Here is a 26,207-nt window from a genome sequence, read left to right as displayed (position 1 = left end):
CTAAACATCTATTTAAAACTTTTTTTTAATTCAGGTGAAATACACAATATAAAGTTCACCTTTTTAAAGTGTACATTTCAGTGATATTTAGCATATTCGCCATGTTGTAAAACAACCAAGCCTATCTAGTTCCAAAACATTTTCATTACCACAAAAGAAAACCCCATGCTTATTAAGCAGTCCATCTCCAGTTCCCCTTCTCCTAGCATCTGGCAACCAATTCGCTTTGCGTCTCTACAGGTTTACGATACTAGATACTTCATATAAATTAAATCATACAATATATGGCCTGTGTTTGGCTTCTTTCATCTAGCATAATACTTTCAAGGTTCATCCATGTTCTACCACGTATTAATACTTCATCTTTTTAAGTAGTTGAAAAATATTCCATTGTATGTATACAACCACATTTGTTTACCGACTTATCTGTTGATGAACATTTGAATTATTTCCACCTTTTGGCTATAAGAATGGTGATGCTATGAACATCTACGTACAAGCATTTATTCGACTACTTGTTTTCAATTCTTTTGCGTATAGAGCTAGGAGTAGAACTGCTGGGTTGTATGCTAACTCTATATATTTAACCATTCGAGGAACTGCCAAACTGTTTTCCACAGCGTATGCTATTAAATATCTTGTGAAATAGTCACTCAGACCTATTAAGGGGAAAGAATAAGATGCATAACAATGTGATGTGCAAATGCATGTTTCTAAAAAAAGAAAAATATGTAATATATACATATAGACACAGTATCTCTAGAAGGATATATAGAAAACAGTTATATGGTCTTCTCTAAAGAAGGACCTTGGAGGCTGAGATGGGAGAAAGGCTTTTACTCGTCATGCCTACCTACCCCCTTCTACAATGTTTCATACACATGCTTCATCAACCCCCTTGCTCTAATATTTTTAAATTTTTTGAAAGTAATCTCTACACCCAACATGGGGCTCAAACTCACAACCCTGAGATCAAGAGTGAAATGCTTTCACAACTCAGCCAGATAGGAGCCCAAATAAAATATTTTTAAAGCCCAAAGGAAGTAATACAATGAGAGGAGGATTATGCTCTGGAATAGGAAGATGATACATTTTTTTAAGTAAACTCTACCCTCAATGTGGGTCTTGAACTCATGACCCCAAGATCAAGAGTCACATACTCTTCCAAATGAAGCAGCCAGGTACCCTCATTTTTTAGTATAAACTTTTTTGTATGATTTTATTTTTACCTGGTGCATTTTTCCCTCTCTTCTTATTGAAGTAAAATACACATAACATAGGGGTGCCTAGGTGGTTCAGTTAAGCATGTGACTTTGGCTCAGGTCATGATCTCACTGTCCATGAGTTCGAGCCCAGCGTCAGGCTCTGGGCTGACAGCTCAGAGCCTGGAGCCTGCTTCATATTGTGTCTCCCTCTCTCTCTGCCCCTCCCCTACTAGTACTCTTCTCTCTCTCTCTCTCAAAAATAAACAAACATTAAAAAAAAATGTGTTTTAAATACACATAACATAAAACTTACCATCTTAACTGACTGAGCCACCCAGGTACCCCCCATCTACTTAAAAATGTATGCATTTTTAAGTATACATTTCAGTGGTATTAAATATACTCATGTTGTCATGCAACCATCACCACCATCTATCCCCATTAAAAAAATTTATTTAAAAAAATACTAATTAAAAAAGGCAAACTTAGGGGGTGGGGCGCCTGGGTGGCTCAGTCAGTTAAGCACTCAACTTCAGCTCAGGTCATGATCTTGTATTTCGTGAGTTCGAGCCCCACATTGGCCTCTGTGCCGACAGCTCAGAGCCTGGAGACTGTTTCAGATTCTGTGTCTCCCTCTCCCTCTGCCTCTGCCCCTCCCCTGCTTATTCTCTCTCCCTCCCTCTCTCTCTCTCTCAAAAATAAATAAAAGCATTAAAAAAAATTTTAGGGGCGCCTGGGTGGCTCAGTCGGTTGGGTGGCCTACTTCGGCTCAGGTCATGATCTCTCGGTCCCTGAGTTCGAGCCCCGCGTCAGGCTCTGTGCTGACAGCTCAGAGCCTGGAGCCTGTTTCAGATTCTGTGTCTCCCTCTCTCTGATCCTCCCCTGTTCATGCTCTGTCTCTCCCTGTCTCAAAAATAAATAAAACGTTAAAAAAAAAATTTTTTTTTTTAATTTTAAAGAAAACTTAAGGGGCACCTGGATGGCTCAGTAGGTTGAGTGCCCGACTCTTGATTTTGGCACAGGTAATGATCCCAGAGTCATGGGATCAAGCCCCATATTGGGCTCTGCACTGAACACTGAACATGCTTAAGATTCCCTCTCTCTCTCTCTCTCTCTCTCTCTCTCTCTCTCTCTCTCTCTCTGCCCCTCTCCCCGACCTACCCTCTCTCTTAAAAAAAAGGAGGGGGGGGCGCCTGGGTGGCTCTGTCGGTTAAGTTTCCAACACTTGATATGGGCTCAGGCCATGATCTCACAGTCATGAGACAGTCCTGCATGGGGCTCCACACTAAGCACCAACCCCACTTAGTACTCTCCTCCCTCAGCCCCCCACCCCCATTCTCTCTCTCAAAATAAAATAAACTTAAAAAAACACAAAAGGAATCTATCAGACTTAGAACAAGTATTTCTACTAAGGGAGAAAACTAGCATGCATTGAGCATCATGCTCTTCATATATTATTTCATCTAAAATTCCTATAAAATAGGGGCGCCTGGGTGGCTCAGTCGGTTAAGCGGCCGACTTTGGCTCAGGTCATGATCTTGCGGTCCGTGAGTTCGAGCCCCACGTCGGGCTCTGTGCTGACAGCTCGGAGCCTGGAGCCTGCTTCCGATTCTGTGTCTCCTTCTCTCTGACCCTCCCCCGTTCATGCTCTGTCTCTCTCTGTCTCAAAAATAAATAAACGTTAAAAAAATTTAAAAAAATAAATAAAAATAAAATAAAATAAAATTCCTATCAAATAAATGTAATCTTCATTTCACAGATACAGGTCCTGAGGCTCAAAGGAATAACCTGGTTAAAGGTATATACATACAGAGTTCTTCTATAGCAAAACTTCTTTGTCATTATAGGGTCATCAGCATTTTTGGTGAAGAAACTGGTAAGCATAGCTTCACTTTTGTTTTAAAAAAATTTTTTTAGGAGTGTCTGGGTGGCTCAGTCAGTTGGGCATCCAACTTCGGCTCGGGTCATGATCTCATAGCTTGTAAGTTCAAGCCCCACATCGGGCGGGCTCTGTGCTGACAGCTCAGAGCCTGGAGCCTGCTTCAGATCTTGTGTTTCCCTCTCTCTCTGTCCCTCCCCCACTCTCACTCTCTGTCTCTCAAAAGTGAATAAACATTAAAAAAAATTAAAAAAAAATTTTTTTAATGTTTATTTTTGAGAGAGATAGAATATGAGCAAGGAAGGGGCAGAAAGAGAGGGAGACACAGAATCTGAAGTAGCTTGATGTGGGGCTCGAACCCACCAACTGTGAGATCATGACCCAAGCTGAGGCATGAAGCTGGATGCTTAACCGACTGAGCCACCCAGGCACCTCTGTTTTTAAATACAATGTAGAAATACATAATTGAGAAAACAACTTTGAAACAGTCTCCCCTCTTACAAGGGAGGCCATCAATCAAACCACCCTAATGCATTACTCAATGTACTGAAAGGAAAAATACTTTTAAACATTTTTTAAAATATTTATTTTGAAAGAGAGAAGAAGACAATGCAGCAACAGCAGCAGAAGGGAGAATGAGCAGGGGAGAGGCACAGAGAGAGGGAGACAGAGAATCCCAAGCAGGCTCTACACTGTCAGCACAGAGCCCAATGTGGGGCTTGATCTCACAAACTGCGAGATCATGACCTGAGCTGAAATCTTGAGGTGGACACTCAACTGTCTGAGCCACCCAAACACCCCTTAAAGGAGAAATTTCAAGCCTTGTGGACAACAGAGTATATATGCAGTGGTGCTAGGCTAGTTGTCTTCTTATGCCCAGCAGTTGCACTGAGCTAATCTTACCATAGATCAGGGATTCAGGAAGCCATATCTTCCAATTTACCAGCAAAGCCTATGATCACTCATTTACAACATACTGTGAATCCCTCTACTACCGTTGTCATTCTTGTCCAAGCCCCAATCATCTGTCACTGAATTTAAACAGCCTCCAACAGATCTCCCTACCTCCATTTTTGCCACCCTGTAGTCTATTCTCCATACGTGAGCTAGAAATCTAAATAAATCAGATAACATTACTCCTGTTATACGAACCCTTTAATAGCTTTCCAATGCATTCTGAATAAACTCTAAATTCCCAGTTCCTAAAAGATCTGGCCCTTGCCTACCTATAAGACTATTTCTTCCACTTTTCCACTTGCTCTTTAGGCTCCAGCCATTCAATTTTTTTTTTCTTTTGCTGTTCCCTAAAAAAGACAAGTCCATTCCTTACCTATCATCAGTCTCTCCTACTAGAACAATAACTCCGTAAGCAGGACTATTCATATTTTTGTGACTATTTACACCTGAAGTGCTTTCTACTTTGTAACACTGAGAAAAGTAGATGGTATGATTCAAAACTAACACTTTTCAGTTCCAAATCAAACGTGCTCGTATCTTTAGGAATAAAGACACTGTAAAACAAACAAAAACTGTTTGAGGGCGGGGACTTTTTTTTTTTTAAATGTGAGAGTTAATTTATTTAAGTAACTTCTAAGCCTAAAGAGGGTTTGAACTCATTATCCCAAGTTCAAGAGTTGCATGCTCTACGGGTGCCTGGGTGGCCCAGTTGGTTAGGTGTCTGCCTCTTAATTTTGGCTCAGGTCATGATCTCGTGGTTCATGAGATCAAGTCCCATGTCAAGTTTTGCATGGAGGCTGCTTGGGATTCTCTCTCTGCCCCTCCCCTGTGCACATGCATGTGCTCACTCTCTCAAAATAAACTTTAAAAAAAAAAAAAAGAGTTGTATGCTCTACCAACTGAGCCATCCAGGTGCCCTGAGGACAGGGACCTTCTTTGTTTTCTTCAGATGTGTTCCAGAACAGCATCTGACATGTAGTAACTATTCAATAATTATTTGTTCAATGAATGAATGACAAAACCACAAGCTAGTTTGTTCATTCTTCTTAGCATGCCAAGGAGGAGTTCAAAGCCAACCAAAACCACTATCACTGTATGCCTTCACTGCCAGGTACCCCATTTCACCAAATAAGAATATTCACCTCCATGGATAAAAGAGATATATGTGTGTGTACACACACATGCACACACACATACACAATGGAATATTACTCAGCCATCAGAAAGAATGAAATCCTGCCACTTGCAATGACATGGATAGAGCTAGAATGTATTACACTAAGCGAAATAAGTCAATCAGAGAAAGACAAATACCATATTATTTCACTTATGTGGAATTTAAGAAACAATACAGATGAACATATGGGGATGGGGGAGGGTGGAGAGAAGAGAGAGAAACAAACCATAAGAGATTCTTAATGACAGAGAACTATGGGTTGATGGAAGCAGGGGGGTGGGAGATGGGTTAAATAGGTGATGGCTGATATGATACCAAGGAGGGCACTTATGATGAGCAGTGGGTATTATATGTATCGTGTGTAAGTGATGAATCACAGAATTCTACTCCTGGAACCAATACTACACTGTATATTAACTAAAATATAAATTAAAAAAATAAAACAAACAAGTTGGAAAAAAATAAACAATATTCATCCCCATCACAGCTCACTTCTTCATATACAGAGTTCCCTCAGACCCAAAGAGAACAGAAAAAGGCGATCAAAACAGTACCGACTAGGATATATACCATGGTATCAATCAAATTAAGATTATTTCTAACAATTTCCTTTACTTGTAATTAGTTTAAATATCTAAAGAACCCCTGGACGGATCTTATACCAGCTGTTAACGTTGGTCCCACCTAAGCCAGTATCACTCTGACCTCTCTGGTAAGAGGGAAGATTGTCCTCTGATCTTCATTCTCTACCTGACTCATTTGCCACTGATAATTAGATAGATATACCCACAACATAAGCTGTGGATAAATGTATAACTAAACTACTGAAAAAAACGAAAACTTGGGGCGCCTGGGTGGCTCAGTCGGGTAAGCATCCGACTTCGGCTCAGGTCACGATCTCACAGTTCGTGGGTTTGAGCCCCACGCCAGGCTCTGTGCTGACAGCTCACAGTCTGGAGCTTGCTTCGGATTCTGTGTCTCCCTCTCTCTCTGCTCCTCCCCCACTCATGCTCTGTCTCTCTCTCTCAAAAATAAATAAACATTAAAAAAAATTAAAAATGAAAACTTAAAGATGAAAACTAGGAGCGCCTGGTTGGCTCAGTTAAGCACCCGATTCTTCATTTCAGCTAAGGTCATCATCTCACAGTTCGTGAGATCGAGCCCCAAATCGGGCTCTGTGCTGACAGCATGGAGCCTTCTTGGGATTCCCTCTCTCCCTTTCTCTCTCTGCCCACCATCGCCCCTGCAAGAGTGACCGTCTGTGCACATGTGCACTCTCTCTCTCTCAAAATAAACTTTAAAGATGAAAAACAGAAGGAATAAGATGGGAATGGTCCAGATATAAAAGAGGTATGTGTACAAGACAGTGAATTTCATCTCCTTTAAGAGAGAGATTAGGAAATCTATCTTCATCTAAAAAAGAAATACCACTTAAAAGTAAAAAAGTTAGAGGAGTACCTTATGGAGAGGTGGGAGAATAAGACTAGAGAGAAAAGGTATGGAGTAAGATAAAGAACTCAAGATTGGTGAAGAGAATCATTAACAGTAATGCACTGACATTTCTCCAGAATTTACTTTAATATATAACAATCTCTCTTTCATGGGAAAAGAGAAATAAAAGAAGAGGTTTCTATGTACATACCTTACAAATGTGCTGCAAGACCCACGGCCTGTGTGCCAGAAGTTTTACAAGTGCCTTGAACTTCTCAGATGAAAGGCACTATAAAAATATAAAAATATCAGGAATTATGTCTATTCACTTTACAATGAAAAAAATCAAAACACAGGATGTAAACAGGCTTGCCCAAAGTTCCCTGTAATTTAGAATTCAGGAGAGGGGAAGAAGTATAGAATTTAATCTTTGATTGGTATATCATCAAATATATCACATTTATACAAGTTTTAGCCTCCTTTACTTAAAAGGTACACAACCTTATCTTACAAATATTACAAATACTGCCCTTTTAAAAGCAAAAAGCAAAAGAATCCTACATAAATTAATTTTCCAACATTTTATTATAAAAATTTTCAAACCAGAGTGAAGTTGAATCTTACAATGAACACCTGTAACCCTACCACCTACACTACCACAAACATTTATTTAAATAACTTGTTTTATCTACTTACGTATTCTTAATACAGGTATTAGAGAAATTACAGGCTGAAAGGCAACTGTCAGAAAAATCAATGGTTTCAAAAAAAAAAAAACAGGATGAAGTCATTAGGTCAAGGAAGGTAATTATTCAGAAATCCTGATATTTTTGTCAGAGATGATCAATATTACTTTACTATTTAAAGTCAGAAAAGAGGGACACCTGGCTGGCTCAGTTGGAAGAATGTATGACTCTTGATCTCAGGTTGAGTTTGAGCCCCATACTGGGTGTAGAGATTAAACTTTTTAAAAAAAATTTTTTTAATGTTTATTCATTTTTGAGAGATGGAGACAGAGCATGAGTGGAGGAGGGGCAGAGAGAGAGAGGGAGACACAGAATCTGAAGCAGGTTCCAGGCTCTAAGCTGTCAACACAGAACCCGATGCGGGGCTCGAACTCACAGACCACAAGATCATGACCTGAGTGAGCTGCAGTTGGACATTTAACCAACTGAGCCACCCAGGCGCCCCTAAACATTTTTTAATTTCTTTTTCTTTCTTTCTTTTTTTATTTTTACTGTTATTCATTATTGAGAGACAGAGAAAGAGCACAAGTTGGGGAGGGGCAGAGAGAGAAGGAGACACAATCTAGAACAGGCTCCAGGATCTGAGCTGTCAGCACAGAGCACAACGCAGGGCTCGAACCCACAAACCGTGAGATCATGACCTGAGCCAACTGAGCCACCCAGGCGCCCCTAAACGTTTTTTTATGTCTATTTATTTAGTTTTGAGTGAGAGAAAAAGAGGGAGATAGAGCGTGCGACAAGTTGGGGAGGGGCAGAGAGAGAGAGAGGGAGACACAGGATCTGAAGCAAGCTCCAGGCTCCAGCTGTCAGCACAGAGCCCAACACAGGACTCGAACCCATGAACTGCGAGATCATGACCTGAGCCAAAGTCAGAAGCTTAACTGAGCCACCCAGACGCCCCTTAAACTTTTAAAACATAAAGTCAGAATGGACTCCAATCTACCCCTATTCTTAGTGAGGGATTCTAGTTATTTAATATCAAATCATATCATTCCCCTGCTAAAAAAACATCTAATGATTTCTCATCTCAGGACAAACCCAAAGAACTTCCTATATCCTAAAAGCCTCAACATGATCTGGTCTCTGGTCACCTCTCTTTCATTTTACCTTCTTCTTCTCCCTTTGCACCACTCCAAACATTTCAGTTGCTTATGTTCTTCTTTCTACCTTCACTTGAATAGTAAGATACTATTATAAACATGCCTAATTAAACGTATTTACTTTATCCACCCTCTTCACAAAAAAAAAAAAAAAAAAAAAATCAAGCTCAGTTTGAGACAAACTGCAAACTGGCTAAGATGTAACAGTGTATCTCATATTCTGACCATTGTTAACTATAAAATGTTATTCAGAATCATCTGGAAGAACCACCAATAAATTCAGACCAACACCCAGAATGAGCAGCTTCAATGCCTACCTGATTTTTAGTCACATGACTACCATAATTATGAGTATACAAGGTCTTCACTTAATACTGCAGTACCACAGACTATAAATGAGTCATTTGAAATAGAAACACTTGAAATAGGAATTTTACATTAATTACGAACTTTAAACTATCTTGGAAATTTTAATTTAGTAATCTCACAAGTACTTAACAGTGAGCATATACCCAAAGATCAAGAGTGTAGTTAAGACACATTAACACAATTTTACAATTTAGTTACGTTAATGTGTAGGTGCAGGCAAACTAAGTTCCACTGGCCAGGGGCATAAAGGGATAAAGTGGTACAGGAAGGTTAAGTAACTTTTAGTTACCTTTTACTACTACAAACATATGTGATTAAAATCCAGTGAGTATGTACCATTTAGCTTTATCACTAGTAGCCATAATGCAATAAAACCCAAAGCCCTGTCTATAGAAGCTCAGCATGCCCAGATTAGTTCTCTTAGAAGTTGAAATATCAGTCTTCCTTCTGAGTTAACATAAATCTCAGCTCTAGGACAACTAAGAAAACCCTAAGTAGCAACTTCTCTGGTCACTGCTTCAACTCCACTAACTCCTTGAGGAAACACCTCAAGATCTACCTGTTTTCACTCTAATATGAATGAACACTATGAGAATACTCCAGCAAAACCACTACCACACACATAATACACAGGGAACTATTTACTTGATATGTGCAGTTTCTCTCCATCCCACCTCAAATCAATAGTCAAAACAGCCCTCAGTCACATGACAACATCTTAGCCTGACCTAATTATGTGGGATTTGGAACAGAGGAGTCTGGGCCTCCCTGTGGAAGAAGCTTGTCCCTAAGAAGACCCAAACACCGAAAGCCAAAACTAGGCCAAGCGGGGACCCTGTATATTCATTTATCTATTTCAATCAACGGCTGCAGGACCACCCAGTTGCAGGGAGGAGAGTGTTGTTTAAGGCTAAATAACTGAAATTTGTTTAGAAAATGAATTTTTCGGGGTGCCAGGGTGGCTAAGTCGGTTGGGCGTCCAACTTCAGCTCAGGTAATGATCTGGCAGTTTGTGAGTTCGAGCCCCGCATCAGGCTCTGTGCTAACAGCTCAGAGCCTGGAGCCTGCTTCTTGTTCAGTGTCTCCCTCTCTCTGCCCCTCCCCCTCTCAGGCTGTGTCTCTCCTCTCTCTCTCTCTCTCAAAAATAAACATTAAAAAAAAATTTTTTAATGAATTTTTCAGATTCTCACAACATATCAGTAATACATAAATGGAGAAAGCACTGGAAACAAGTTGTTAAATCCTGAATTTTTACTTAACTCTAAGCAAGCTGTTTAGGAGTACAAGGAAAATACCACACAGACAAAATAGTTTTGGCCTGTACGTGACTAGACATATAACGTTGGTATATTTACAAAAGTCTCTGGAACTCAGTTTCCTCATCTGCAAATGGGGTTGGACTATAGAAGTCCTGAAGATTCCTTTCGGGTCTAAAATTCTGGATCTACGAAAAAGTCAGTGGGTCCCTATTTTCTTCTCTCTAGTACAGACTTTTATGAGAACAGAGGTGATAACTCTAGGACTAGACTGACTTAAAGCAAGTTGTCTTCTATTTTGTCACGTCCCCATGGGCCACCAGTGCTCTACAAAAGTAGATGGTACTATTCTTAAGATAATTTATCAAAAGAGATCCTTTAGTAAGTTATCCTTCACAATTAGGAATTAGTCTTGTACCTTCAGTCCAAACAATGTCACTCGTGCCCAAAGCTAAAACCGGTATGTTCAAAGCGACAATCATGCAATAGTACACACACCTTACACATTTGGGTGTTTGACACTGAATGGTTGAAAAATTCTCACCACATATAACATTTTTAAGACATTTTTTAAAGTATTTTTCCCCTTCAGATCTGGCAAGGAGGACTATAATGTGATTACACACCTGCAAGAAACATTTACTTCAAAAGACAATCTTAAACACAAAAAGAACCAAACAAGTCACTAACGCTGGTAAAAATTTTAAATCAGGACCATTAAAAAACACAAGTGGAACCAATTCTGAGGCAAAAAGGATGCCAGTTTTCCACCGCAGACTACTAAACATGCTTTTGACCAAATCGATTTAACTGCCAACAGTGCTATTTAATAATGATGCCTCGTAACTGAGTCAATCGGTAACTAAGGATATGTTTAGGTGATTCCTAATCAAGGTAGTAACTGAGACTAAGCAAAATTGCAAATTAATACTTTATTTCGATACAACATAGTTTAAGTCATGAAAAAAATGTCTAACAGGAAAACGTCCTTTCAATACCCAAGAATCCTAACCCATAAGATTTCAACACTACCTTTTTACTTACACAATCTCCGAGAGTACTACATTTAAAAAGAAAATGTACCCAAAACATAACTGGACTTCACCCAGTATAAAACGGTGATTCATGTTTCATATTCAATGTAAAGCCAAGATGGAGTTGTAAAGAGTTTCTTTCCCATTTCAACTCCGACAGCCACGCGCACTTCGCAGGGGCCGGCTGCACCGCGCGGTTGCCGGGCCCGGCTCGAAGCCCCCGCCCTGCCCGGCGCAGCCGTGAGAGAGAGGAAGCGCCGGGGACCGCGGGCGGGCGGCTGGGGCTCCACCAGGCCTGGCCGGGCGGGGGAAGGGGCGCGGGAGGCCGCGGGGCGCGCTTCCGGGGACTGCGCGGGCGGGGCCGCTTCTTTGGGGAGCGGGGCCCCGGCCGGGAGGCAGGGGCCGGGACCCAGGGGCAGCCAGCCGAGAGCAGCAGGTGGGGCGCGGCCGCGGAGGGGCGGCGGGCGGGCTGGCGGCCGGAAGAGTGCCGGGCGGGCGGGCCCCGGGCGCCGCGGCGCCAGGAGGGTACCCTCTCGCTCACCTCAGGCGACGACTCGCAATCCGACCTCTCCACGCCAAGGACGCCTGTCCGCGAGTAGCAAGCTCGGAGACTAGGGCGGGTGGCTGAGGAGACGGAGGCAGACTAACGAGAGAACCGACGGAGGACGGCGGGCGGCGGGCGGGGAGCTCGAGCGAGCGAGGGCGGTCGGCGGCGGGAGGGCGGGGAACGACGTGCGCGCTCCCGTGTGCCAACGGGCTCGAGCCAGCCCCAGTCTCGGCCCCGCGCACGCGCGCGCACTCACAGCTCAGCTACGATTGCTCAGGAGCGCGTCCACGCCCTAAAGGCAAGGCGCTTAACCAATCACTGCAGCCGCGTGGGGCATCACGGGAACTCCAGGGCTATAAAAGACCTGGTTGCTATTTTATGCTTCACGACTCACTCATCCTTTAAGTAAGCAGGGTGGGGCAGGGTGCGCGTGCGCGGTTTTAATACTCCTCCCTAAACTGCCAACTCTTCGCGCAAGCGAAGTAGCCTAGCCTTGCCTAGTTTTACGCGTGCGCACTAACGGCCCTGGCCCCGGAAGACCAGACGCCTGCGCAGTCGGAACTACGGTGACAGTCCCCCGGGTGGGGTATGGGCCAGTCATGGCGGAGCCTTGGTCTGGGCAGTCCTTGCAGGCTCTTCCGACCACGGTGTTGGGCGCGCTGGGCACCCTGGGCAGCGAGTTCCTGCGGGAGTGGGAGGCGCAGGACATGCGCGTGACCCTCTTCAAGCTGCTGCTACTCTGGTTGGTGTTAAGTCTCCTGGGCATCCAGCTGGCGTGGGGGTTCTACGGGAGCACGGTGACAGGGCTGTATCACCGCCCAGGTGAGGCTCCCCACCCCCCACTGGACTCCTTCATTGGGCTCCCCAGAACCCCCTAGACTACCACTGATCCCCTAAGGACCACATCACAGCTTAACTCTGCACCGTAATCCATGCCAACATACCATTTCATGCCAGAAACCCCGGTCCACCCATCACATTTTAACTTCCTTTGAACCTCAATCAGACAATACCGCTAGTCCCTTTAGGGCCCCCACGAGACTGTTCACCAAACACCGCCACTGGCCTCAAACCTGACCTGGGCTGATACCTGCTCAGATCCCCACCCCCAGCCTGCTGCAGCTCTGGATGTGTTCCTGCCCCCAGGTCTGGGCGGCCAGAACGGATCCACACCTGATGGCTCCACGCATTTCACTTCGTGGTGAGTAAATCTGTGCCCATCACAACCCCATGCTTGGCAGGCAGAGGATAGGCCTGTGCTGATAACAGGGATGGGGGCAGGAAGTTCTCAGGGTAGAAGTCCACTAGTTTAGTGGTCTTTACAGCAAGCCCCAAGGTCTTCAACTGGAGCTCAGACTAATTTCTGAACAGCCCACCAATATGCTGTTCAGCATGCTGCCTGTGGGGCTATTGTCACAATTTCAGAGATGAGCTGGCAAGTCTGTTGGGTTCCACTCTACTGCAAGCCCTTCAGTTAGAAAGGCAGGAGCCTATGTCCTTACTGCACTTACTGGCAACATCAGGTCAGCCTCCTCATCTGTAAAACATCTACTCACTAATCAGAGCATTCATTCAACTAATTTCTGAGCTCCTTCTATATGAGGGGTGTGGTGTGGTGTGGTGGGGGGAGAGGAGGGCAACTAGGTCCAGAGAACAAGGACAACCCAGGGGGGTTATCCTTTATCCTGTTTATAGGGGGAGCCAGAGATTTAAAAGGGAGGGCAACAAAAAAATAATAAAAGGGAAGGGCAGCGGTGTGGGGGCAAGGGTAGTCAAGAGTTTTCTCACAAAACAGACACCTAAGCTAATGGCAAAGGCTAGGGAGTAAGTGTACCAGGCAAAGAAAATTGATAGAATAAGGCCCAGGGCAAGAACAAGGGTGTCATATTGGAAGGATAGACAAAGCTGTGACACTGGAGCTCAAACATGAAGGCATTGGCGGGACCCACAATACCCTATGCCAAATTTCAGGAAGCTATTGAAGGACTCAGCAAGGCTATGGCCTGATCTAATTTGTCTTTATAACTGCCTGTTTCATGGCAAGAAAAGGGGTCCAATAGAGAAGGCAAGAGGCCAGTTAGGAGGCCTGCCACTGTCCAGGTCCTGAGCAACTTGGGGAAGGATAGGAATACCATAAGGTAGGAACCAGGAGGAAAAACGTGTCTTCAGGGGAAAGGTGAGGGACCCAGTGGGGGCTGTGGGAACTTAGTACAGAGATATAGATTGTAGTGTGGCTTTACTGAGCCCACCTCAGCCCCTACAGGGCTAGAGAGAGCCAATCTCAGGGACTGTTGTGCTGCCTGTGGAATAATCCTTTTCTCTTTTCCATCACTTTTAGGGAAACAACAGCAAATGAACCTCTCAAAACCCACAGAGAATAAGGGAAGGCAGCAGAGGGATCTCCAGGGACATCACCGGGTCTGCTGGTTCCCACACTGGGTTCTGCTGCTGCCCAGACCCCAGAGACTGCATGGGGGGAGGGGTTGGGGGCAGGGAGTACCCCAGTGCTTGAAGACCTGGCCCTCCACTGCTCTTGGCCTTGCCTCCAGCAGCTCCAGGCATTGGGCCAGTAAAGTTTGCCTCTACCCAGATCTGGGTGCCTTAAGGAGAGAAGACATGTTCCTCCTCTCTCAGGGGTCAGCTCAGGAGGAGCCTCTGGGTTGGGGAGGCCAACAGTCCATTTTCTGCCTTGGCTTTTTCCTGTCCCCCTTCCGATCTGCTGGGATGTGACCCCATAGAAATTTCCTTGAGAAGAAACTTGAGGTTGACCAGCTCTGGGATTTGTAAGGGAAGTCTGTTTTCTCCTAAGCTCTTGAATTTGTTTTTGCTTTGTTGGCAGGGAGCCAGGAAAGACTGGCCTAGACATGGCCTTATACTCTATGGTTACTTAGCTGGCCATTCAAGTGTAAGGCAGGGGGCGCTGGCACTACCTGGATGTGGAGGCACCGAACACCCACTTCCCTAGCCCATCCAGAGCTTTTCAGGTGTGAGTCAGGCTATGGAAATTGTCCTTTCCTGAATATTAACTCATTTATACTCTTCTCAATCCTTGTTGGGAGGTTGGGTGCCTGAAAGACGCTAAGCCCCAAGGGTGACCTTCCACCCCCACCCATGGGGTTGTACCCTGTCCCCTCACAGAGAGGTACTAAGCAGTTACCGCTGAGTGGCTCTGCCACTTCATCACTTCCCATCTTGACCCGGAACCACAAGAGCTTCATCCTAAGAGGCCACAGGCTCAGCTCGTCCCCACTAGCACCATCTCAGCCCCCAAGAACCCTCCCTCAACAGCCGGGAAGAACCACAGGCTGGGCAGGCCTGCCACTTACACAGTGGGCCAGGGGAGCTTCCAAAGGTGTGGGAGGCACATGCCAGTTTCTGAAAGCAGCATGACCCTAGAACTGCCTCCCTTCCTGAAGGCTGTATTTCTATACTTGTTTCTGCTGGACCACCAGCTACCTCAATATCCCGCTGCCTGCTTCCTCTATCCATCTGGCAGCCTTTGGCTAGGCCACCTTTGCAGCAGAAACACACTGGAAGTAGGACTACACTGAACTTGTGTACGTGTATCTACTTTGGAGGTATCTTCTGACTGGTAGGATGATGGTTTTGCAGCCTCAGGCCTACCCACTGACACCACCACACATAGAATCAGGGTCTCACCTTTTACCCCAGGTTCAGCTGAGGATGTGGCTTATTAAACTTGGAAGTGCATCAGTTGTGTGGTTATTCAGACAGGACGAGGGTGTGCATGCACAGGGAAAACTGGAAAGGGAACACTTGGGGCTACTGCCCCTCAGCGCACAGAATGCAATGACTTGCAGAGGTGGAGAAATGACACCAGCTCTCTGGAGGAGCAGTGGTGGGTGCCCAATAGGGAGGGGGCACTATCCTCACTAGTTTTTATAGACCTGGCCCTCTCAAGGAGAATCCACTCTAAGCCTGCCTCAGGGGCCAGGCAAGGAGGCATTAGGCTGGCACACCAGCAATCATGTGGACAAAGGACAATGAAGCTAGAAACTCTGGCAAGCAAGAAGAAAGGAAGCTCGCTTAATGTTTTGTTAGAAGTCAGCAGAGTCCAGTAATGGGCCCCAGGGGCAAAGGTCAGCCCAGGGTAAGGCAGGTCCAGGAGGAGGCCCAGTGTGCTCTACAACAGCCCTGGGTCTCAGAACAGATGGTGAGCCTGGCATGGTTTGCTACTAAGCAGCAGGCTGGGATAACTTGGGAATGTGGAAGAGTGAGTCTGTGTCCCCTCAGCTTTCCCAAGTTTACACAGGCACAATGGCCCTACAGGGCCAAGCCTTTGTGAGTCAGGAATCATTCCTGCCCAGGGAGAGGCAGCACTACCCAAGGTAATAATAACCCCTTTGCAGTGTGAGAAACCATGATGAGGTAGGTTGGGCAGGCTTTACCTCCTCCCTAAATGTAAGCCTCTGTTCCACAGCCAGCACCTGGCAGAGTGGAAGGGAGAGATGCCAGAACTAGTGCTTCCCATAGCCCTCCAGCAGACAAGAATGGGGTCAATGGGAGCACAAGCTGACATTGCATGAGCTGGTCTATTGCTCGGAAATGGGTCTTTTTTTTTTTTTTTTTTTTTAACATTTATTTATTTTTGAGACAGAGAGAGACAGAGCATGAATGGGGGAGGGTCAGAGAGAGAGGGAGACACAGAATCTGAAACAGGCTCCAGGCTCTGAGCAGTCAGCACAGAGCCCGACGCGGGGCTCGAACTCACAGACAGTGAGATCGTGACCTGAGCCGAAGTCGGACGCCTAACCAACTGAGCCACCCAGGCACCCCAGAAATGGGGTCTTTCAAGAAGTGTACCTCTCCAAGAGGAGAGGCACATGAGAGAGAGAATAGGTGGTTTGCCCCCCACACACACCAGAAAATCAGAAACATCCTCCACCCTAGCCACCTACCCCAGAGTATTCAGCCTTAGCTTCCTAACCCTTGTAGAATGCCCTCCAGGTCCAGGCTCTTGGATGGGAAGGGCCCTGACCCAATCCATCCTCACTTGAGGGTATAGTAATTTGTAGTCACAAAAGGCATCTTGCTGACCACAGCCATTTGCTGCTTCCGCCGCACCTCTACCAACAGCGGGGTACCTGGCCGACTATACTCACAGGGCACATAACCCATGGCCACATTCTTCTTCAGGCAGGGAGAGGGGCAGCCACTGGTAACAGTACCTGTGTGAGAAGAAGCCATGTCAGCACCACCTTACCAGTCCAATGCCCACCCTCCTAGGGAAGGGACAAGGGCTCTCCAACTTCCCTGGTCCACCTACCAATCATGGTGCCCTCCATATTCAGGATGGGGCTGTGTGCCCGCATAGGTGCCCCCTCGCACATTAACCCTACACGTCTCCGCTGCACTTCGCCCTTCAGCTGAGGAAGAATGACCGACGCTCCAGGGAAGTCCATGGCAGTTCGGCGGCGCTTCCCTGAAGCATGACACCAGGCTTAAGCCACAGTCCATAAAACCCTTGGCCATAGGAGGTCCTAGTTACAAGGACCCCAAGTAAAATCCATCCAGCAGTGAGGTCCCTTTGCTCAGGGCCCCCCAAGCTCCATTCCTCCCCTGCAATGCAGTCAGCCACCCACCTCTTGTCCCCAGGTCTTGAAGATTATGCTGCCCACTTCAGCCTGCTGAGGATCTAATGGGCAAAGCCACAGTGGCTACACAGCCTTGGGAGCAGTCATAGGCTGGCCACTGTAGCCTTCAGGATTCTGAGTGCTGGCCCAGCTCACCCAATGTCCAACTGAGGCTGCCTTCCACAGGTGTGGTGTGTTCATCAATGTCACTCCCATACAGGCAGAGGCCTGCCTCCAGGCGTAGGCTGTCCCGGGCCGCCAGCCCTGCCAGCTTCACCTCTGGGTTTTCCAGCAGAGCTGTTGCCAGGTGGACTGCCCCTGCAGCTGGCACCGAGATCTGCATGGAACACCAGAGAGCAGGTGGGCAGCTGGCTCCAGAATCCTGTGTCCTGCACCATCCTACACCTACTTTTTCACATACCTCCACACCATCCTCTCCTGTGTAGCCACAGCGGGTCACACGGCAGCCGGACACACCAAACACTTCCATCACAGCACTGGTCATGAAGGGCAGTTTTCTTAGGTCATCTGCCACGCCGGCCTGCAATACCTGGGCCGCAGTGGGGCCTAGGCCCAGGGAGACCGTGACCAATTGTCCAGGTCCTAGTTTCCTCTCAAAGCTGGACCACAGCCCTTACTCAGGGACCAGAATAAGCCCTGAGCAAGTGCTGTTCTGCAGGTGGGAGAAGGTGCTCTTGCCCACAGCCCATGGAGCCTTATGGCAGGTAGAGGGAGGACATTAATACCAAACTTAGAATTATGGCACACAAATGTCACACCATGCACACTTTCCTCCTGATAGGCCTTCTGTGCTTAGTAGTTGAAAAGCCAGGAGGCAAAGGTCAGCTCCAACCCTAGCCTGGCCTGCTCACCTTGCAGGGCTAGCAAGCCATTATCCACCACTTCCAAACTCACATCACTGCCCATGTTCTGAAGCTCCCTGACCTTGCCCTGAAAGGAAAGACAGAAACACCACATCAGCTTCTGGGACCACTTACTGAGCACTTACTGTGGGCTGACAGCTGGCTGAAGAGCTGGGCAGAATAGGCCAGTTCCCATCTGACAAAGTCACATAACTAAGTGGTATGGATGACCCAAGGCCAGGTCTGCCAGTGCAAACATCAGGCTCCAGCTTTTACCTTAACCAGAGGATGCTCACTTGGGAGCCAGGGTCAATTTTACCTCCCCTACTACCCCATCACTGAAACCTGGCATTCTCCAGGCAGGACCCACTCTGGCCTGCTGTTTACTCACTCAAAAAGCCATTGTCTGAGCCCTTTGTCCCTGCTGGGTCTGTCCTGTTCTGTGAACAAGGAACATAGGGTACCTAGAACACAGAAGGGCTGTACCTGCATGAGGGCCAAGTCCTTGTCCCAGCAGCCAGCGTTGGACACCACATACAGGTACCCCTCAGAGGTGCTGGTCACGATCAAGTCATCTAAGATGCCTCCAGTCTCATTGGTAAACAGTGACAGCGTCCCCTAGTGCCAAAATGGAGCATCTTTGCCTCCAGATCCAGGAGTCAGACAATGCCCCCCGCCCCCAGGGCCACTCAGCCATCACAAATTCCTGAAAAAGAAGCCTCATGCGCAGGGCTGGAAGGGGAGGAGGAACAAAGCTAGGTGAGCCCAGGACCCTGCCCAATCCCAGGGTTTTTGATCCTCATGCACTAAGAAAGTTTTCACCCCTTCCCACCTTGGAGACCTCCCTGATCTGGTGGGGCTTCTGTACCCCTCCCCACTCAGTACTGAGAGCCCCACCTCACACTTAATCCATGACACCTAGGACTTGCTGCTTCATCCCACCCAGACCTGGGACAACTCAGTCCATTCCCCAAACCCCAAGATGGAAACTTCAAAGTGCATCTTGATGATCCCATGAGCTCCACAGCAATACTCCAAAATACTGTGAGGCTGGCCTCACAGCCTCTCCACTGGATGGACAGTCTGAGGTTGAGAGGTCATATGAATCACCTGGGGATCATGTTAAAATGCAAGTTCCGATTCAGCGGGTCTACAGCAGCGCCTGACAGTGTATTCCCTAACAAGCTCTTGGTGATAATGAGGCTGTTGGTTTAATGGACTGCCTTTGAATTTCAAGGGGTTTGACAGCATGGAAAATCACAGAACAGGACATAAACCTGGGTTTCTAGCCTTCCAACCTGATGTGGTAAGGATGGAATAGCCCCCCCTTCCCTGCAGATAACTAGATGTCCAGACATGACACAGGGACCCCATGCCCCAAGACTGCAAGCCCCGAGAAGGTGTATCTGAACATTGCTGTCCTTCCACCCCTCCCCCCGTTTGCTGGCTCATGACTAAGAACACCCATTTAGCAAAATAAGAGGGACCCACCTGGTTTGGCCTTAGCTCTGCAATATCTCCAACCACTAGACTCTCCATCAGCTTCACCCGGTCACAACCAAGTATCTTGGTCTGGGAAAAAGATCCAAAACCTCAGACCACAGTAATCGCTTCAATGAGGAAAGCCACTGGACAAGGAGGCATCCTCCCTGCCATCCACAGTACAGCCCAATGCAGCCTAAGTGCCTGAGCAGTCTTTTGGTTCTGCGGATGGCAGATCCCCACCTTCTGGTTCCCCCACATCCGCCAACACAGGAGGGGGTGCAATGGAGGTGTTTAGGAAACTTGAAAGGGCCCAGCACCATCATGAAATACCCTCTTTTCCAAACCAACACCCAGGACAGTTGATGAGAATGGGCGCCAGCCCTGGGAAACCCAGGACATAAAGTCATGCTACTAAGAGGGAGTAGGCTGAAGAGATTAAAGAGGAGACAATCAAGAGATCCTCTGAGTTAATTTCCTGGGCTATAGTCTCCAACACCTGAGACCTCCACTTCTGCAAGGGCAGCCCTTGGAATCCACCTCCCAACAAAGCCAAAAGCTACACCCCTGTGGAAGGGGAGGAAGCCCTGACCTGGCAGCTAGTATGCTTCCCTGGCTCACCTGCAGCATGTGGGACACGTCAAAGAGTGAGCAGTGCCGGCGTGTGTGCAGGTGTGAGGCAACGTGACTGTCCCGGTACTGCACAGGCAGACTCCAGCCTGCAAACGCCACCATCTTCCCGCCATGAGCCAGGTGGAAATCATAGAGTGGTGTCCTGCGGAGCACGTCCTGCGGGTGGCTGGGTTCAGGGCTACCAGGGTCCCAGCCTCAACCCCCACCCTTCCCGCCACTCCAAAATTGGCACCATGCCCCAGTACCCTCTATCCCACCTGTGCACAACTGAGTGGACGGCCCAGGGCCGACGGGAGCGCCTGCAGACGCAAGCCCAGATGGGCCACCATGCTTACTGCCCGCTGCATTGTTGCCCGCAAATGGTGCAGCCGGCACACAGAGGCCACCACTCTGCCAGGCACGCTGGGAGATGTAGTCCAGGCTCTGCTTGGACAGGTCTCTCTCCCATAAAGGGGATCAGAAGGGGCGGGCAGCCCAAAAGGCAGGCAGCCCTAAGGGCAGGCGGGGCTTTAGAGCAGAGTGCAGTGACTCCTATCTGTAGGGAAACAGCCCCAGGTGCTTCCAGCTGATCTTTCTGGGCAGATTAGGCAGTCCAAACCAGTTAAGCTGCTCGGAGTCAGAGCCAGGGGCTAGACCTCCCCTTGATGACAGCCCAGCCTCCAAAAGGCCAAAGTTCCGTAAAGGGCTGGAAGGCCTGAATTGCACATTCAGGACACCCGGAGTGCAAGGTCACATGGGGGAGGGGAAGCGGGGGGTGGGGGGGGGGGGGAAGAGCACGCAGGAAGGTGGAGCCAGCCTGGCAGGCTGAGCACATCAGTAAACTGGCCTCTAGTGAGGGTCTCCAGCTCTCCCACTGGGAGGACACAGGCAGCCAGCAGTCATGCATTTCACAAGTATTTATTGATCTTGCTGCACACTAGGCCCTGTGCTGGGTACTGGAGACACAGCCATGAATGAAGCACAGTCCCTGCCACCCCCTCAAGGACCTCCTCCTATACTTTCTTTCTCTCTCTCTCTCTCACACACACACACACACACACACTCTCTCTCACTCTCTCTCTCTCTCTGTCTCCCCCCTCTCTCTCTCTCTGAAGGCTGCTACTCCCGGAGCACAGGACTGTGGTCATTACCCTCTTAGCAAAAGCTAAATGAGGCTAAATAAATGACCCCACAGGCAAAGATAACACCTGCAAGAACTGTAATAGTTAAGAGCAGAAGGTAGCCACCAAAAGGTAGCTGACCTGCCTCCAGAAAGCTGTTGAGCCACACAAACTTCCAATTTTCCAGGTCTAACACATATTGCAGTGCTGCTGCAGCATAGTGCCCTGGAGCAAAGCCAGGAAAAAACAAAAGGTAGATTTTCTCATAAGAGCAGCCTGCCTTATTCAGCAGCAGGCCTGGGGTTATGGCAGTCCTCAGCCTCTTGAAAGACACCAGTGCAAATGCCCACCTGGACCCACACCCTACCAAGGTTGGTCTTTCATCACACTTAGCATGATTCTTGAAGGGGGAAGCTGGGAGAAGGGACAGGGTGTGCTTTAGGCAAAAAGGTCCCAGAACTCATTAGACACCAGTCTTGCCAGAGACACTGCCCAGGCTGGATGGGCAGGCCCATTTGAACACACATCCAGGAGCCAGCTCTGGGACCAAGGGATTCAGGCTGCCCAAATCCCCAGCTTCACTCCCTAGGCAGACAGCAGGAGTTAGGACAGGAAATTTTTTCTTCTGGGCATAAGAAAGAAGACCACTAGGGGGCGCAGAAGGAAGACGTGGGCTCCTGTTTTTTCCTTGAGCTTCCAAATTACATGACTGCCATGGCTACAGCAGCCTTCCAATGATAGAACAGGTTTTAGTAGGTCACCCCAGTGCACTGCATTCAGGGTGAAGGAGCAGGCAGAAGACTGGAGTGTGCATGTTGGCAGAAGGGAATTCTTAGTAAACAGAACTGGAATGTTTTCAGGGTAGGAAAAGGAGTTTCAGGTTGTAGTCAGATGAGGACAGAGTACATCCCTGCTGAGAACTCATGCTGAAGCAACTCAGTTTAGCCCCCAAGAATCTTGAATCTGTGAACGTGGCCCAGACACAGTGGGCATGCAGGCAACACTTGTAATGCACAGGGAAAGCACTTCAGCCTCTGGTGGCCTAAACCAGGTCTGGGTGGGCATGGAAGGCCAACATCTTGGCTAAGAGCCATGGTTCAAGTGTAGGAAAGCAAGTTCAGGTCATAACAGCCATCCACCTGAAACACAAAATACCATCAATCTGACCGGCTCAGGGCAACAGGAGCCAAGCAGGGGGAAGCGATCACTCACATCAAAGCGGCCGATCCTTGTGGAGGTGTGACTGGCCCGGATCATCTCTGTCAGCGCCCACATCTGCTGCACCTCGGAGGATACCCTGCTGGGGTCTGGGAGACCCTGCTCCAGAAGGAGGGGTCAGTGGCCATGGGTCCGTCCCCAGCACTGCCCTTAAAGCTCCAGAGAGACCAAGTTGGGCTACAGGGCCCTCAAACTAAGACCAGTAACATTCCCAGATAACTGGTAACACATAAGGTTAGGGCCTGATCTGCAGTAGGCAGCCCAGCCCCACTCAGAGATGCCTCAAATCCCATGGACCACCCCTGAGGAAGATGGCATAGAGTGAACCAAGGGCCCTGGGTCCAGTCCCAGATTTTTTCAGAAAGAGGCCCAGGTGGGGCCTCCTGTGCTGGACACAGGGCCTATTCACACATGGTTTTTACCCAGGATGAGGGCTTACCTCAATGAGGGGAGCAGGCTGCTCACAAGGCACTGGGTGGGAGAGCCACTTGGGGAAGGTCATTGAGGGGCTCTGCAAAGCAAAGGCATACTTCTCTGAAGGAGGCAGAGTGGGAGAGCCCTAGGACCATATTCCAAGGTCCTCAGAACAGAGGGAAGGGCACCTGAGCCTCAGATGCTGAGAAAACCCTGTTCAGGGGTCCACAGAAGTCCAAGGGGGCATTCAGACTACCTAAGTTCTTCTGCTATGCAGGAGGGCCCAGGAACACAAGGAACAAAAGTATCTCCCAGACCCTAAAGTCTCAAGCTCTGAGAGAGGCAGGTGATCTCAAAGGTCAGAGTATATGAGAACATGGCTTGAACTCTCGCCATGAACTTCCAGCATTCCCACCTGACTAATTTCCATGAAGGCCTCCTTCTGAGTCTTACCATCCACTTCCAGCCCCACACCCAACATCCCTAGCCATAGCTAAGAGCCTCCCTGGGAAAGGGCCAACCCAACAGCTCTGAGCTGGTCACTTACCTTTGATCCCTGCTGGTAAATCTGCAGTTCTTCCACTGTGAAAGACAGCCACAGTGGTGATGGCTGTCGCAGAATCAGGCGCAGCTCCAGTACTCTGGCCATGTCACACAGCATCTGACATACATACACACACACACACACAAAAGGACCCAGCAAGGCCCTAGCTCACTGCCCAAGAGCCTCCCAACCAGCAGTGAATGAAGATGCTGCCTACCCAGACCTTTGAGAAGGAAAGAATAGTAATCCCTCCAAGGCACAGGCCCAGGCCAACCTCGCCTCCCCTCTTCCTTCCTGGTATCCTGGCCCAATCCCCAGACCCGCTGTGAGCCCTCATCTGGACTCCCCTAGTCATGCTGAGTCCCAGCTGACCTGGTGCTTGAACAGTGATACATATTCCTGGGCTCCCTCCTCACTGTGTGGGTCAGGCATGAGGCAGTAGTCCCGCAGGCAGGTCACCCACTTGGCCGGTGTGTGCGGTGAGGTGTGCTGGCGAACACGAATGCTCAAAAAGGCTGTGTAGTAATTCTTAAACATGATCTCCTGTAACTAGAGCACAAACAACCCACCATGACAAATCAGACCCAGGGCCTGAGAGGCTCAAACATACCATCTCCTCCCTTTAGGAATGTACTCTACTACCAATCTAACAACTTCAGCAAGCATCCACTGGGGCCCAAAGCCAATTTCACTTCCCTAGAAGAGCTCATAGTCTAAATGAGCAGGTCATACAAATAAACCATGACTGCAGATCTTGTCACAAGTCTAAGATGCTGCCAGGTCAGAACCCTAACTCTAGAGAAGGCAGAAAACATGGCCTGAAGATGAGGCCTGAAGGAGTTCATCAAGTGAACCAGGAAAGATAGACAGTGTAAAAGTAACATATGCAAAGGGGCACCAAGGGGTGAGAAAACCTGGCCTCCCTCTGAAATGGCAGTGATTCAGCCCAGCACCGGGAATTCTCATCATCGGACACTCATCAGAATCACCCAAATAAGTTTTTTGTTTGTTTTGTTTTTGTTTTAATATAGATGAATAGGCTCCACCCTAGGTCTACTGAATCAAGATTTACAGAGTTGGTCCATTTAGTGAAGTTTGCTAGCTTATAGCAAGAAACAGCTTGAAAGATGACCACACACTATAGGACAAAGTGCATGGGGTCAAGAGGCAGGCAGGGTGCAGACACAGGTGGCCCTCAGGCCACTAGAAAGTGGACTTTGTCCTCTGTGCTGAGGTCTTGTCATGTTATTCACTCTGTCAGTAGATGTGGACTGGACAGGCAACTGGAGATTGGAACCTGGAGCCATTAGGATGATCATGATGAGGAATGAGCTGAATCTGACCTGGCAAGCAAGGACTGTAAGAATGGGCAGGAGGCAGGTTTTGAGGTAACTCATTGCCTAATGATCCCTAGCCCAGTGGCCAGGAACAAAATGACCTCTCACCTCTCTTTGGCTCACAACTGTATTACCAGCATCACCCTACTATCTTGGCACTTCTACACCAGCCCTGTCCTGGATACGGGGCAGAGATGTTGAAGAGAACAAGTCAGAACGCTGCATTCTAGTAAATATGTGTTAACTGAAGGAATAAGTAAATGGTTAACTGGCTCACAAGGGCAAGAACACTGCAGAGGCTTTCTGTGAAAGATTAAATACCCAGGACACGCCCTAGTTCCCGGGTCAGCCCCGCCCAGGAGCCCCGGTCGCGCCCACGGGGCTTGCTCACCTCGAAGGGCGCGACGCTGGGGAAGGTGACATCGATGACCAGCACACCAGGCCGGCCTTGGGAGGTTCGCACGTCGCCCACCTGCAGGGCCACGGTGCCTTTCACATGGCAAGGCACCGACACGCGGGACATGGTGCCAACAGCCGCGACCAAACCCAACCACCGCTCCTGGCCTTGGTCCACTGGCCTTCCCGGCGTCCCCAGCCGAGTCCCAAGAACTACAACTCCCGGAAAGACTCGCGCTGGGCCAGCCCAGCCAATTACAGATGCTCTGGGCCTGCAGGGAGTCGGAAGTGCCTGCGGAAGTGTCCCTTCAGCCAATCACGGCGCGAGCATTTAGAAGGCGTCGTGGGGCGGTGCCCCGAAACGTCCAAGCCATTCTATATCTGAGCTGTCCTGACCCTTCACTGCTCCGAGTCTTTCGCCGTTACTGGTTGTGTCCCGGGCAGTCGTTGCTTAAAACTCGTAAAGCCACGAGCACTACTGAGCTTTGTGCCCGGCCGACATTAGTTTCAAAAATAGGTATGAACGCCTCCCCTTTTTTTTAATGGACAAAGGATTTGAACAGATAATTTACAAAAGAATATAAATAGCCAATAAACCAATGAAAAGATGCTTAACATGGTTATTCATCAGTGAAGTGCAAATCACAACTCCCACAAACCCACCGAATAGGCTAAAACTAAAGACGCCAAGATGTGGAATGCCTGGAACCTTAATCCACTGGTAATTTCCAGCCATTTTTTAAAAAGTTTGGCATTTCTTTAAAAACGGAATTTCAGGGTGCCTGGGTGGCTCAGTCGGTTAAGCATCTTTCTTTCTTTCTTTCTTTCTTTCTTTCTTTCTTTCTTTCTTTCTTTCTTCCTTCATTTCTTTCTTTCTTTTTTTTTTTTCTGCCCCCCAAGCCTCTGACTCTTGATTTCAGCTCAG

General features: G+C 47.9%; 4 protein-coding genes across 10 annotated transcripts in view; 1 reads left to right on the top strand and 3 right to left on the bottom strand.

Annotated features, from left to right (window-relative positions):
• The window catches only part of RHOA (ras homolog family member A), a 62,239-nt gene extending 50,352 nt beyond the window's left edge, over positions 1–11,887 (bottom strand). Inside the window, exons 1-2 of one of the 3 annotated variants that reach the window (XM_027038714.2) lie at positions 11,696–11,876; positions 6,861–6,938 (exon numbers count right to left, since the gene is read on the bottom strand). The gene's annotated coding sequence lies outside the window, so the exon portion shown is untranslated. Of the gene's footprint in view, positions 1–6,860; positions 6,939–11,695 lie in introns of all 3 variants that reach the window. The other 2 variants (XM_053219378.1, XM_027038715.2) reach the window with 2 other exon arrangements.
• A 143-nt stretch (positions 11,888–12,030) lies between these two features.
• On the top strand, positions 12,031–15,412 carry TCTA (T cell leukemia translocation altered). 3 transcript variants are annotated; one of them, XR_008297148.1, is made up of 4 exons: positions 12,031–12,523; positions 12,800–12,902; positions 14,040–14,685; positions 14,840–15,412. XR_008297148.1 is itself a non-coding variant. In XM_053219379.1 (3 exons), exons 1-3 carry the CDS (start codon positions 12,301–12,303, stop codon positions 14,080–14,082), a joined length of 369 nt encoding a protein of 122 aa, XP_053075354.1. In that variant the 5' UTR covers positions 12,031–12,300; the 3' UTR covers positions 14,083–15,412. The 3 variants fall into 3 exon arrangements, 2 of the variants coding, with proteins under 2 accessions (XP_053075354.1, XP_053075355.1); XM_053219379.1 differs by having other exon boundaries at positions 14,040–15,412; XM_053219380.1 differs by having other exon boundaries at positions 12,055–12,523; positions 12,848–12,902; positions 14,040–15,412.
• Positions 15,413–16,255: 843 nt separating this feature from the next.
• On the bottom strand, positions 16,256–21,021 carry AMT (aminomethyltransferase). The gene is made up of 9 exons (XM_027038719.2): positions 20,531–21,021; positions 20,262–20,429; positions 19,650–19,730; positions 18,645–18,776; positions 18,168–18,246; positions 17,717–17,862; positions 17,452–17,632; positions 16,989–17,144; positions 16,256–16,890 (listed from the first exon to the last, which is right to left on the bottom strand). Exons 1-9 carry the CDS (start codon positions 20,618–20,620, stop codon positions 16,712–16,714), a joined length of 1,212 nt encoding a protein of 403 aa, XP_026894520.1. The 5' UTR covers positions 20,621–21,021; the 3' UTR covers positions 16,256–16,711.
• Positions 21,022–21,454: 433 nt separating this feature from the next.
• On the bottom strand, positions 21,455–25,507 carry NICN1 (nicolin 1, tubulin polyglutamylase complex subunit). 3 transcript variants are annotated; one of them, XM_053219377.1, is made up of 6 exons: positions 25,278–25,507; positions 23,922–24,092; positions 23,553–23,666; positions 23,031–23,102; positions 22,586–22,690; positions 21,455–22,512 (listed from the first exon to the last, which is right to left on the bottom strand). In XM_053219377.1, the coding sequence occupies exons 1-6, from the start codon at positions 25,407–25,409 to the stop codon at positions 22,471–22,473; spliced, it is 636 nt and encodes a 211-aa protein (XP_053075352.1). In that variant the 5' UTR covers positions 25,410–25,507; the 3' UTR covers positions 21,455–22,470. The 3 variants fall into 3 exon arrangements, with proteins under 3 accessions (XP_053075352.1, XP_014932551.1, XP_026894521.1); XM_015077065.3 differs by having other exon boundaries at positions 23,922–24,098; positions 25,278–25,505; XM_027038720.2 differs by lacking the exon at positions 22,586–22,690 and having other exon boundaries at positions 23,922–24,098.
• Between the last annotated feature and the right edge of the window lie 700 nt (positions 25,508–26,207).

The sequence above is a fragment of the Acinonyx jubatus genome, chromosome A2 (assembly GCF_027475565.1).
Source record: "Acinonyx jubatus isolate Ajub_Pintada_27869175 chromosome A2, VMU_Ajub_asm_v1.0, whole genome shotgun sequence".
Classification (NCBI taxonomy): Eukaryota; Metazoa; Chordata; class Mammalia; order Carnivora; family Felidae; genus Acinonyx; species Acinonyx jubatus.
The sequence above is the reverse complement of the archived record's forward strand: the minus strand, read 5'-3'. Positions and strand labels throughout refer to the sequence as shown.